We start from the raw sequence: 13661 nt of genomic DNA, 5'->3' as shown, positions 1-13661 counted from the left end.
CCCCTAGTCGCCACACTCCCGCGCCTGTTTGGGTACACAGAGGGAGATTTTAAAATGTCCACTTCACCTAACAGCACGTCTTTCGGGACTTGTGGGAGGAAACCGGAATGCCCAGCGGAAACCCACGCACACACAGGGAGAACGTGCAGACTCTGCATAGGCAGTGACCCAAGTCAGGAATCGAACCTGGGTCCCTGCCGCTGTGAAGCAACAGTGCTAACCACTGTGCTACCATGCTGACCAGTGCACAAAGCAGTTGCTTCCAGATATGGATGCACTATTAGGAATTTCTATTTGGAGTACAGCATAATTGGGAGAAGGAGCAGATGCCACGAAAAGTGATGAAAGAGGGAGGAGAAGTTCAAAAAAACTCTCACCAGGAAGCCATATCAACCCAGGGTGTTCAGGGGGAAATACACATGATTGGGCCCACAAGTGTGCAAAGAAAGTGTGGAAAATAATAGACTCTTGTTCTGCCACAGATCCCTTTGCCAAGTTGGTGTTGGACTCCACCATGCTTCTTGATATTGAACACAGGCCTTTTGGCAGGTTTTTCATTGCACAAAGCATTGAGTTTTGCATACCTATGAATATTCCTCTGCAGCAGTGTTTGATTTGACCCTCCAGCGAGCTGTATGATGCCCGTTCTACTTTTTCTATTGTCCCAGCTGCAGCCTACTTGCATCACCACAAGCTGATCCCACTTGTAGTTTGTCTTCTGATAGATGGACATTGTCAGAATCTGAGCTGGTGGCTACGAGTGTGACATCAATTGACAGTGCTCTGTCTTCATTATGACTCTCTTTGGTGTTGCTCCACCAGCTGGTGGGGTTGCATCACTTGCGGATCTGAAATAAAAACACAAGGTTAAGCTTGGACGCACAAGTGGTTAGCACAGTTGCCTCATGGCGCCGAGGTCCCAGGTACGATCCAGGCTCTGGGTCACTGTCCGTGTGGAGTTTGCACATTCTCCCCGTTTTTGCGTGGGTTTCGCCCCCGCAACCCAAAAAAGACGTGCAGGATAGGTGGACTGGCCAAGCTAAATTGCCTCTTAATTGGAAAAAATGAATTGGATACTCTAAATTTATAATTAAAATAAAGGTTAAGCTTGGAGTTGTGTTGGAGGGGTCAAGTAAGAGGTGCCTGCTTACACTATCTACAACAAGAGATTGAGAGTGTAAGGGAAAACAGGATTAAGTCATCTTTAATGGTTTCAGCTCTGCTGATAGCCACAGCCTCAGTTGGAGTAGAAGAAAAATACTGCAGATGCTGGAAATGCGAAAAAAAACCCCAGAAAATTCTGGATTAAGTTAAGATATCAGCAGCATCTTTGGAGAGAAACACTGTTAACGTTTCAGATCTAAATGATCCTTCTGCAGATTAATGGTTGTTACGATAATGACCAGCACAGTCTTGTCAATGGGATTAGGCTACATAGATATGTCTGTTTGTCCCTCTTTAGTTAGTTCTGGACACCTCCATTTGTGCACCACTTTGTCCTGCAAAAGAGAGGAATGCATGCCAATAAGTGTGGTGCAATTTGGGTGATATGACTGCAAACTGTGACATGTATATGTGAGGCTTGTAGCTGCCCCAAGCGTATGAGGGAGAGGTGAAGCAATGAATGCTTGGTATAATTAATAGAGATTATTGGTATTAGATCAAGTGATGGGAGTGTGGTGATTTGAGCAGTGCCTGAGACTAGTGCTACATTAGGTAGGTTAAAGATGTATTCACAGATCTTTACCGCTCATGTAAGATAATTAAATTCCATGAGGCATTGTATCCAGGTCCTCAAGACTCTGCTGTTGCCATTGACCTCTATGGCTATCTGCTGCCATTACCTTTAGTCTGTGTGTCTTGAGGGGTCTCCTCTCCTTTTCTCCAGCCCTTCCACCATGACCTTCAGCACCTGAAAGCCTTTGATCCTTTTCTCCCTCATGTGGGGCCATTCCTCACTATTTCCTAGGATTCTTACTGCACAGTTGCCATAGCTACCATGCATCACTCCTTTAAACGGTGCAGGCTAGTTAAGTGTTTCGAGGTGGTCATGATTTTGAACACCCTGTTGATGTGTGCAGCCAATGAACGACATGGATTGCGTTGGTTGTACACAGCAATACATATAATCATCAGGTAGAACAAAGTTGATGTCCTTTCTGTATTTGCATCAACAGGCATGGGTTAATACTTGCACATTGTGCATCACAATCTCTATGCCTGCTTCAGTGGACCTATCCAATTTAGACCCTGCAGAGTCTGAAACAGTAATTATAAGTTAGAAATCTATATGAAGATAGGGAAAGAAAAGGGATATAGAGAGCAAGAGATAAAAAAGGACACAAAGAAAAATGAATTAAAAATAAAATTAATATTTCAAAATCTCCAACAATAATTTAAATCTGAAGGAATGAGGTTTATAGAAGGTAATTTGCAGTTTCAGAGAGGTTGTTCAGCAGTAATTTAAAAAGCTACTATGCTATGAATAATTCAGTTCATTTAAATGGAGTGCCGTAACTATTTTGGCATGTTTAGTTGGTATTTATATAGGTACACCTACCTTATGCCATTGTTTGTTTTTCATTACTAAATCTTAGTGATATATACAGGTGCTGAAGAGCTTCTTGGCGAGCAGCGCAAAGCAGCAACTCCCTGATTTCTGTGTTTCAAACCTTGTGGTTGCTCGCCAATTTACTTCTCATACCCTACCATCATGTTCAGCACAAATGTTCAGTACTTGATCAAATTTTCAAAGCACCCAGTAACATCACAATTTGATGATTTTATGCTATTTAAAGAGACAATGTTGTTTTGAAGTGGGATCTGTTCTAAGTTTTTAATCTTCACAATTAATACTGTCTTTATAATTATTATTTATTTGTCTCAAATGTTTTTCCAGTACTTTGATTGTAGTACAGGAAAGCTGAATCTCTGATTCATTGAGAGATGTAAATTGGTGGAGGAATATCTTTATGCCAACTAAATTTCTCTTTATCTGCTAACTATAATGTTCAATTGTTCAGCATTTGATTGTGTGAGCCTTTTTACTATTGATGTCCACTTTGTTCAATTAGTTAAGCCCGGGTGTGGATTCAGACAAAAGTGAAGAAACTGTAGAAAGAGCTGGAAACTAGAGCAGTAAGCATGGAGTAACTATAAATAAAACCTGTTTTACACATGGAAACTAGTGTCATCTTTGCATAGCTCCAAGATGTAAAATATACAACACGTACTGCTGCATGTTCAACCACTTGTTTTAAATAGACTTGTGCCAGTAAGCAAAGTGTGGTGTTGAGTAAAGAATCTTCATAACTTTCAGAATAGTCTCAAAATCCATTTGCAGTTTAAAGTGTCACTGCACATAAGTAGGCAGTTCCTAATGCATAATAGTGGTTTGTGATAGTGGTTCGTGTATCAATAAACATGCAATGGTGTTTCCAGGAACAAAGACATGCAGTGTGCGTGGGGTGCAAGATCATGTTTATTTTAACGTGCTTTGTTCAATCTGCCTTAAAGACATGCATAAAAGATCATTCCCTGGTGAAAGGGCAACAGAGATTGAACTTTCAACCTTTCATGCAAAAATACACAAACCACATGTTAATTATGGGGATGAGGTGATGAACATAGTCAGAAAAAATGATTGCCCCCGTAAGAATACTTTCAGAGGTGCCTGCCCCATTCTCCCAGTAGTAGTTCAAAGGTCCCAATAACTTCTCTTGTGGACTCTCAGCTGAAGGAAAAGTTAGTAATTTTTATCTTCTGCTCCCAATGTAGCAAAATTCTCTTTTTCCATAATAATTGATTCACTCTGGAACCTGTTAATGTAGTTTCACCACATTCTGGGGACACAGCAAGGGCATGAGCACAACTCACCACAACCATTATGATCCATTTTGCCCTACAGGCATGAGTTCAAATCCCAGAGTAGGCCAAGAACTCCTCCAGAGATGCCTTAAGGCATGGACTGCGGGTTGGGCTGCAAGAAGAGTCTTTGTCATATTTTTCCTCAGGTGGATCAGAATGACAACTGCCCCCAAATGCTGGCCCTTTGTGGTGTGCCTACTGCCTACTGTCTCCAACCTTTGGAATTTTGGGATCATGGTCTTTGATTCATGTGGGACCTGTGTATTTTCACAAATAATAGCGCAATCCGAACCACAGTTACAGGCTTGAATGTAACCAGTGCAAATGTGACCGTCTCTGGCAAGACGCAGCATTTGTTGCACAACCGAATTGCACTGGAATTAAGTGGCTTGCTCGGCTATTTCAGAAACAGTAAGGGTCAACCACCTTTCTGTGGGTTGATACACATCTAAGGCAGACCGGGCAAGGTCAGTCGATTTCCTTGCCTGAGGGACGTTAGTGTACCAGATAGGTTTTACAACAATTGATGATCTTTGAGATTAGTTTTTAATTCCAGATTTATTCATTTCAGAAGGCTTCAAATGGAGACGACCCGCTGTCTACATCGGCAGTGCCCACCTCTCCAAATTTTGCTGACAACCAGCCACAGCCTCCGGAACTCCAATTGGCACCCCTGCCAGTGCAACCTGCCTGCCATCTCTAATTGAATGAAATTTAATTAGCTTCCTCTGCGAGGATCACACACACCATTGGTTTCAACACCCACAGATGATCCCGTTGTCAGGATCTCAACACCAGTTTGGAAATTCTGCCCTATAAAACATTACCAGAGTACATTCACTTGTTTTAATTTGCATGAATTTGGTGCCAATGTTTCATCATACCAAGACTGGTGCGTAGCCAACATTACTGACAGAAAATGCTGGATAAACTCAAGTCTGGCTGCATCTGTGGCGAGGGAAAAAGTTAGCATTTCAAGTCTATATGACTCTTCTGAAGAACTAGCAGGACAGTAGAGATTCAGCAGAACCAGCTCTGATATGGGCAGCCAGAATATATTGAAGGGAGTTGTGTTGTGACTACAGACAGCCAAAGAAAATTCAGAGGGCTTAATGGCTGCAAAATAGGGCTAAATGACTCAGATAGGGTACCTGGATTCTCAGAGGCAGTTTTGGATGCCTTGGTGCAGGCATCCAGCATGAGGAGGGAGATTATGCTCTTCCCTAGAGGACACACCTCCCTCCAGATAGAACCTCAGGAGATTCTGAAAAGTGATGTTTAAGATGATGATTGCTTGGATTATAGCTTCATGGTACAACTGACGAAAAAGTCATTAAACTCATTACAGTTAATCCTGGCTCCCATCATGCGTTCTCATACTTGCTTCATCTGCTGCCAGCACTACGATTCACAAAACTCCTCACTCCAGCTTCCTGTCACTCTTCAACAATCACTGCACCACACTTTATTCACCTCCTTCTCCTCCAAGCCATACACTATGCACCTCCCGTATGAACCACAATTGCAAGCCTCCCATCTGGGCACCTCACACAAGATGCAAAAACTGTTTATTTGGCAGGCACAATTAAATTGCTGCTATTAATTATTGTAGGACTGTACATGCCTGCAAAATAAAAACTGCTTGTGACAAAGGTGAAACATTCCAACTTAAATTTAAGCTCCATTTAAGTCAATGGGGTGTAACAATAGCGAGGGTACAAATTGCACATAGCAGTCCCAATTTGGGTTAACTGTGGCGTTTTACGATGTCAAAATCGGAGCCGAACCCTCACCAATTCCAGGACCGGTGAGGGGCTAGCAGTGGCGCCGGGTAAAGCTCCCGACTCCTGCGCCAAAAAGGGCTGGAGAATGGCCAGGTCCATGGCCGCGCATGCGCACGGTGATGACATCATACAACATGGCACCGGTCGTGCGCGGATCCGACCTTCCAAATACTGCCTCTGGCCACCCCTTGCCCACCCCCTACCAGTCCCCCCAGCCCTCATGGATGCCCCCTGCCCCCGGCCAGCAGCACGGATCCCGGCCGACTGTGGCGGCGCTGGATACAGTCCGCTGCCACCAGGCAGGGCTCTCGGCCACTCAGACGACAAGTCAACCACGCGGTCGGGAACTCAGCCCATCTGGGTGGAGCATCGGGGGAGGGCTTTCCGATGATGCGCCAACGCGTGCGGTGCGTGATGCGATGACGCCATTTCGGAGGGGCGGAGAATCGGAAACGGGTGTCAAATCGGCGGCGCCCCCGATTTGTTCATCAGAAAGGATTCTCCACCCGATCACCAATTACGATATTGCTGTTGGGCAACGGAGAATCCCACCCTGGATCTCCACCACCTAGATGTTCCTGAAAATACCACCACCTGCACATTCACTGCCAAGCCTCATAGCACCCTGAGTTGAAAGAATGCCATTCCTTTAACCTCGCTGGGTCAGAATCCTGGAACTTCCTGCCTCACAACACTGTGGGTGTCCTGATACCACATGGACAGCAGCATTTCAAGGTGGCAACTCACCACCACCTCCTGAAAAGCAATAAATGCCTGCCTATCCAGTAATGCTCACATCCTGTGAATGATTAAAACAGCAGCTTCATGAATTCCACCTTGGTACGTAAGGAGTTAAAAATTATCATCAAAGAACAATGCCACTTCTCATTTCTGACTGTTGTTGAAACAAATAGTTTAGTGGCAAGGTCAAGAAATCAAATTGATATGCAAGCTTTCTACCCGATTCATTCAAATAGTTGCTTATTGACAGCTATTTTTGAATTTCAGTTATATAAATTCTGCATGGTCTATGTGATAGATTTGAAGGTACTTTTAAACATGTCTTTGTGATTCGAAGGTATTTCGGGTATTTGCTCAGGGATGCATTTCATGGACTGGTTATTCGAGCAGAAATTCTATTTACCAGGACACTCAGAACCTCCTCTGAAATCTGGGGCATAAAGTCACCCTTATACCATTTGCTTTTCCCATCGTGGTTTAATAAATTTGCTTTCTATCTAAGATGTTTTTTTTAGAACAGTACAGCACAGAACAGGCCCTTCGGCCCTCGATGTTGTGCCGAGCAATGATCACCCTACTCAAGCCCACGTATCCACCCTATACCAGTAACCCAACAACCCCCATTAACCTTATTTTTTAGGACACTAAGGGCAATTTAGCCTGGCCAATCCACCTAACCTGCACATCTTTGGACTGTGGGAGGAAACCGGAGCACCCGGAGGAAACCCACGCACACACGGGGAGGACGTGCAGACTCCACACAGACAGTGATCCAGCCGTGAATCGAACCTGGGACCCTGGAGCTGTGAAGCATTGATGCTAACCACCATGCTACCGTGCTCCCCACACGTGTATTGTGTAATGTGTATTTTATTACATAGGAAATAGGAGCAGGAATAGGGGGAAGGATTCTCCCTTCTGACGGCAGAGTGCTGACGGCGTCGTAAATACCGACGAAACATGGCGTAGGGCGAGAGGGACCAGCGCGGAGTTAAAGAGGCCCCCACCAGGAGAGGCCGGTCCGCCAATTGGTAGGCCCCGATTGCAGGCCAGGCCACGGTGGAGGCCCCTCCCGGGGTCGGATTTGCACTTGCGATGCCGAGAAACACATGGCTATTCAACGCGACTCACATTGAATAAGGAGCCTGAATGAGGAATGCATGGCTGAAGCCACACATTGCTACGTTTTGCACAGTGGGGAGCTCTGCTCGCCAGAATCCCCCATCATAGCGAAATATCGGGATGCCGTTTTTCGAATATGGCATGCAGCTGGGGCCCCGATCCCCTTGGAGACCCCCACGAGTGCTGACCTGTTTGGTTCACGTTTGTGGGGACCAGTGCTGAATGGCGCTTTCCTGAGGTCTCTGAGGTGAAGGGGTTGAATCCCAAAGCCTCAGGTACCTCGAGAATCTGCAAATTAGAGTGACACTAGCCGTCTTGCTCTAATATGCAGATTTGCAAAAAAAGTGATCCCTCCCATAGTGGTTTAATAAAACGTCTTCAACGCAACGCCTCACGAGATTGCGTTGACGCTTGCGAGGCATTGCGAGTCAGGTAGATCCCGGGAGTGTGGTCTCCTGGCTTTCAAAGCCACTCTGCGCTGAGGCGAGCAGTTTTTCGGGTGCAGCGTGGATCGCACTTTACATGGCCCAATTAGATCACCTCTCAACCTTTCAAACTCCAGGGAATACAGACCAAATCTACTCAATCACTCCTCAGAGATTCGCGTTAGGATCACAAGGAGGGAGTGTAGCCACCGAAGTTGGCCACTTCCCGACTCAAAATGGCGATTTACAAAGCACGCAGGGAAAAGTGGACACTTTAAGAAAGACAAGCAGGTTGCAGAATCTCCCTGTGTATTCTGTCTGCAAAGAAAGCAGACAGCACCGAAACCAGCAGTTTGCATATTAATGAAGCGATCCCCAGGAACAATGGATACAATGATTAGCTACATTTGGGACATTCTATAGCAGGTCAGACTTCCCGGCGCCAATGGGAGTCTGAAACAAAGGAGACAAATCAGTTAGGAAGAACCGCCCCGTGATCGAGGGACAGCCTCAGTATTGGTATGGGATCCAATCGATTGACAGTAAGCTCGGGGTCCGCCCAAAAGGGCGCGAAGCCCCTGGGACATATAAAAGTCAGGTCCCAAGTCCAGTTCGCTCTCTTAGCCGGCCCCCTCAGCATAACATCTCAGCAGCTCTCGACAAACTTGACCGTGAGAAGGAGAGGCCTGGCCAATTGCTGCACCACCAAGTAAGTGTCATACAACGCACGCTACGAGATAGACACTCCTGACCCCTTAGTCCATACCAGCTGGAAGCCTGCAGATCCAGTACAGAGCAAGAGGCCACTGTTCCCTGATTCGGCGGGTTCCCTTATCCAGATAAGTATTGGCCTATTAGTGGTAGGAATAGTTTAGTCTTTTAGTATTATATGCATGAGTATCGAATAACTGTAATAATAAACGTGTCTTATTTTGAACCTTACTAATTGGTGTATTGAGTCATTGATCTGAACTTGAACTTGAACCTCTTGGTGGTATCATAAAGATACCTGGCGACTCTAGAGCTAAGGAATAAAACAGAGCCAATTGAGTGTAAAGCACACTCACCAGAACGAGCAACACTTACAAACTTTCATACATCTATTGACTCTACTTCATCATAAAATGATTTTCAAAGCTCCCTGTGACTAGGCGCTAATAATAGATTCTAGAACTTTACTGAGTTGGATGTTATGCTAACTTGCTCACAGTTTCTCGGTTTCTCTCTTCCTTCTTTCTTAAATAAAATGGTTAGGTTTGTTACTTCTAAACTTTGGGAACTGTTCTGGAATCTGAATTGCTTGAGAATCGAAGGAATCCCAGAAGATCAAAGTTAATGCACTCGGGTGTGATCTACCGGCCACACCAAGGCCGGTGAATGGGGTGCGGCATAGCCAATCGATGCTAGGAGATCCCTCTTCTGGGATTTACCCGCTTGCTGCACGTCACAAGATCTAACGGGATCTTGCAAGATGTCGTGAGCTGAATCCTGTCTATTATGGGTGGGTCAGCGTATGAAAAATCTGCATATTAGAGTGGGACAGCTAGTTTCATTCTAATATGCACTTCCCTGATCTACCAAAGCCCTGGGATCTAATCCCTTCACCTTGGAGACATCGGTCGAGCGCCGTTCAGCACTGGTCACCACAAATGGGAACCAGACTGAATGACACTTTGGGGGGGGGGGGTCTCCCAGGTGTTTGGGGGCAGCCAGGTGGTATCCCTCTGGCTAGGGCGGTACCCTGGCACTGCTGGTGCCACCTGGGCAACTAGGCACTGCCAGATTGGCAGCACCATCTGGGTGACAGTGAGGCACTGCCAAGATGTCCAGGTAACACTGGCAGGGGGCTTGGCAGAGCCAGGCTGGCATTCCTCTCATGCCTGGGCTTGGACATGGGGGTGCCCTGCCCATGTGGGGTAGGGGGGTGGCCTCAGGACCCCCTTATAAAGAGTTGGGCTTTGTGTGGCTGGTTTGGGGGTCGAGGGGGGGGGGGGGGAGAGCGAGAGATTGGGTCACCTGTTTTAAATGGATTTTGTTTTCTAATCTTCACCAGATACAACTTAGTCACTGAGATAAAAAGTAACCTTTGCTACGAGAAAGACGTTCTCCATCGTGGCAAAAACCTGGAAATGTTCTGAATTTCTTAGTCCTATCCTGAATGCAGCATTTCTTCGATTTACAGTGTGGGACTAGTCAAGGAGGGGTAAAACACCCTTGAGATTGTTCAAAGTGAAGAGTATGCATAAAACGTATATAAACTCATTGGCACCATTGAGGGGTACATGTTAACATGGAGGGGGCAAGGGTAGTAGGTGGAGGCATGGGCTGGCACTAAGTTGGCATCGGGCTGTGAAGTGCCATCGGTGATGGGTAAGGCAGCATGGTTTGACATGGGGGTATGAGAAGCCATTGTATGGTTGGAGGCATAAAGTGGTACAGTGAAAGTGTGTGGGAGATAAGAGGTGTGGGCTTGTTTTTGTTTTAATCTTTTCAACAGAAAGTGAGAGCACAGAATGGTCACTGTTTAAAAATAATGGGTCATCTATTTAAGACAGAAATGAGGAGAAATATTTTCCTCAGATGGCAATGAGTCTTTGGAACTCTCTTCCTGAAAAGGCAGGGGAAGAGGATTCTTTGAATTTTTAAAAAATAAATTTAGAGGAGCCAATTATTTTCTTTTCCAATTAAGGGGCAATTTAGCGTGGCCAATCCACTTAACCAGCACATCTTTGGGTTGTGGGGGTGAAACCCACGCAGACATGGGGAGAATGTGCAAACTCCACATGGATAGTGACCCAGGGCCGAGATTCAAACCCAGGTCCTCAGCAGCGCAGTCCCAGTGCTAACCACTGTGCCACATGTTGCCCCTGTCTTTGAATATTTTTAAGACACGTCTAGATAGATTTCAAGAGACAAAGGGGTGAAAGGTTATTAGTAGTGTTGCTAATTGGCACCGGAGTCGCCAATAATGTAGCCAATTAATAGTGATGCTCTTTAGAGTCGCCAGGTATCAAAGGATACCACCACAAAGGTTTACCGGATATCGATCAAAGGACCACACAACCAGTTAGTCAGTTCAAGTTCAAAGATGGTTTATTTACACACAAGGATTACTTTGACATGCAACACAAAACACTACAAGTTAAACCATACCTAACAACTACAATAACCGATACTTAGGGCAGCACGGTAGCATTGTGGACAGCACAATCGCTTCACAGCTCCAGGGTCCCAGGTTCGATTCCGGCTTGGGTCACTGTCTGTGCGGAGTCTGCACATCCTCCCCGTGTGTGTGTGGGTTTCCTCCAGGTGCTCCGGTTTCCTCCCACAATCCAAAGATGTGCAGGTTAGGTGGATTGGCCATGATAAATTGCCCTTAGTGTCCAAAATTGCCCTTAGTGTTGGGTGGGGTTACTGGGTTATGGGGATAGGGGGAGGTGTTGACCTTGGGTAGTGTGCTCTTTCCAAGAGCCGGTGCAGACTCGATGGGCTGAATGGCCTCCTTCTGCACTGTAAATTCTATTAACTTCAGGGCAAACTTCAGAGCAACCAGCTCTATGTAGATGGGCAAGGCCTTTGTCCGGATCTTGTGTGGCTCTGTGGAAGAAGTGGCTCTGTTTCTGCTGGGCTCATCCGTCTGGTAGCGATTGTTGGTCTTGAACTTGTCTGTCTGGTCGCTATGCTGCACTTGGATTGGCATAGGCCGGATCCATGAGAGACCGAGCGCATGGCTGTATCTCTTCTTATCTCTCTGGGATTTTGCGCTCTTTGGGGCGGTCCTTAACTTGGACCCAATAATTCGACAGGCTTCAATCACTGCCTTCGATTTTGGCCAATAAAGGGGTGGGTGCCTTGGTGGTTGGGTGTGTCCTTAGCAGTCATCGGCCTTGGCTGTTTGGGCTCCCTGAGTAAAGTGAGTGGCGCTGATTAGTCTGCATCTGTATCGGTTACCTGAGTACAGTTCTTTTGTTCTGGGGAAATGGGCCATTAGAATGCAAACGAGCGGGGGTTTCGATCGCGTCGAGCTATCTGGGTTGCAAATACACACACAAGCTCTGAATCTGTCTGAGTCCTGGGTTGGCCATAATTCCCATGGTTCTTTGCAGTTGGCCATCTGAGATGGCTAGCATAGTAGGCAGGATCAGCCATGATATTATTGAATTGTGGAGCAGGCTCAAGGTGGCTGAGTGGCCCACTCCTGCTCCTATTTCATATATTCATAGAAACCTCCACCACTGACAGACAGGGGCAGCAGTGTTTAAAAGCTAAAAGATGGACTGCAGGAACTCGCCAAGGATCCTCAAGCAGTACCTTCCAAACCCACAACTGCAGCTATCCAGAAGGACAAGGGCAGCAGACACATGGAAACACCACTATCTGGAAGATAAAAGCAAATTATTGCAGATGCTGGAATCTGAAACAAAAACAGAAAATACTGGATAATCTCAGCAGGTCTGTGGGGAGAGAAAGGAGCTAACATTTAGAGTCTGGATGACTTGAGTCTTTGACAAATTAACCATCACTTTCTCAAGGACAATTAGGAATGGGCAATAAATGCTGGTCTTGTAGTGACACTCACATCCCGTGAATGCTTTTTAAAAACGCTCCTGGAACAAAAACCCTCCGAGACAAAGTGTCGAAGTAATTCTCCACCTCCCAGATGCCTTGCATTACCTACAGCAGACTGAAGCTCAATAGCACAAACAATAACATATTTCAACCTGCAGACAATTACAACAAATATATGCTCCCCACAAGCTGTAGCTACAACACACTACCTACTCCATCATGTCTGTTTAACCTTTATTATTTGCTTAGGTTTTTTCTTGCTGAATTTATTTCAATTATTTGATTTATTTAGGTGAAGTTATTAATCAGGTAATGTAAAATAATAACAATCTCGAGGTTTCTATCTTGCAAAGTAAAAATGCTCACCAGCTACTGGAGGGAAAAATTAACCTCCTTCCCACTCTACTCACCCGAAAATTCTAACTTTAGCACTCTGTTAGCAAAGCGCTCAGTTCTGCAATCACTTGGTGTTCTCAGCAAATATTATCTATTTATATTGAGCTTCTGACTTACATCCAATTTACAACTGCTCATTCAGCTTCCTGCAACAATGATGCGATTGAAAAATATTCAGGCAACCGCTTTCAGTAAATTAATAGTTAACTGCCACTGACAGGTAGCTTTGTCCACTGGGCCCCTTAACCGGCTTGCAGTTTCTTTTATAGTTTTAAAATTCCAAGTGTAGTTCTAAATGTTGTCTCTAATTTTTTCTCCCAATTAAGGAGCAATTTAGCATGGTCAATCCACCTACCCTGCACATGTTTGGGTTGCGGGGGTGAGACCCATGCAGACACGAGGAGAATGTACAAACTCCACACGGATAGTGACTCGGGTCCCGGATCGAGCCTGGATCCTCGGTGCTGTGAAGCAGCAGTGCTAACCATTGCATCACCGTGCCACCCCAGTTCTAAGTGTTCAACTAAATTTCAGCTTGGGTCATACTTACCGGCAAAAATTTAAATCACAGCACATTACAAAAACAAAGAGCACCCTGGAAGACATCAAATATAACTAATATTGAAATAATGGACACCAATAGCAGGTTGACCACCGATTGGATATTATGCATTGAATAGAATGGAAAATAACGACCAATCTGCTGCTGGCCATTTTACAATTCAAAGTTTGCTCATAATCTGAAAATCACTTTGAT

At 45.4% G+C, this 13661-nt stretch overlaps 1 protein-coding gene across 1 annotated transcript in view; it reads right to left on the bottom strand.

The window, feature by feature from the left end:
* Nucleotides 1-230: 230 nt before the first annotated feature.
* Nucleotides 231-13661, bottom strand: part of LOC119969049 (stromal cell-derived factor 2-like) — a 141275-nt gene continuing 127844 nt past the window's right edge. The window contains exon 2 of the mRNA XM_038802222.1: nucleotides 231-848. Coding sequence (XP_038658150.1) covers nucleotides 755-848 — 94 coding nt within the window. The 3' untranslated portion in view covers nucleotides 231-754. The remainder of the gene's footprint in view (nucleotides 849-13661) is intronic.

The sequence above is a fragment of the Scyliorhinus canicula genome, chromosome 7 (assembly GCF_902713615.1).
Source record: "Scyliorhinus canicula chromosome 7, sScyCan1.1, whole genome shotgun sequence".
Taxonomy (NCBI): Eukaryota; Metazoa; Chordata; class Chondrichthyes; order Carcharhiniformes; family Scyliorhinidae; genus Scyliorhinus; species Scyliorhinus canicula.
This window is presented reverse-complemented; position numbering and strand designations above follow the sequence as displayed.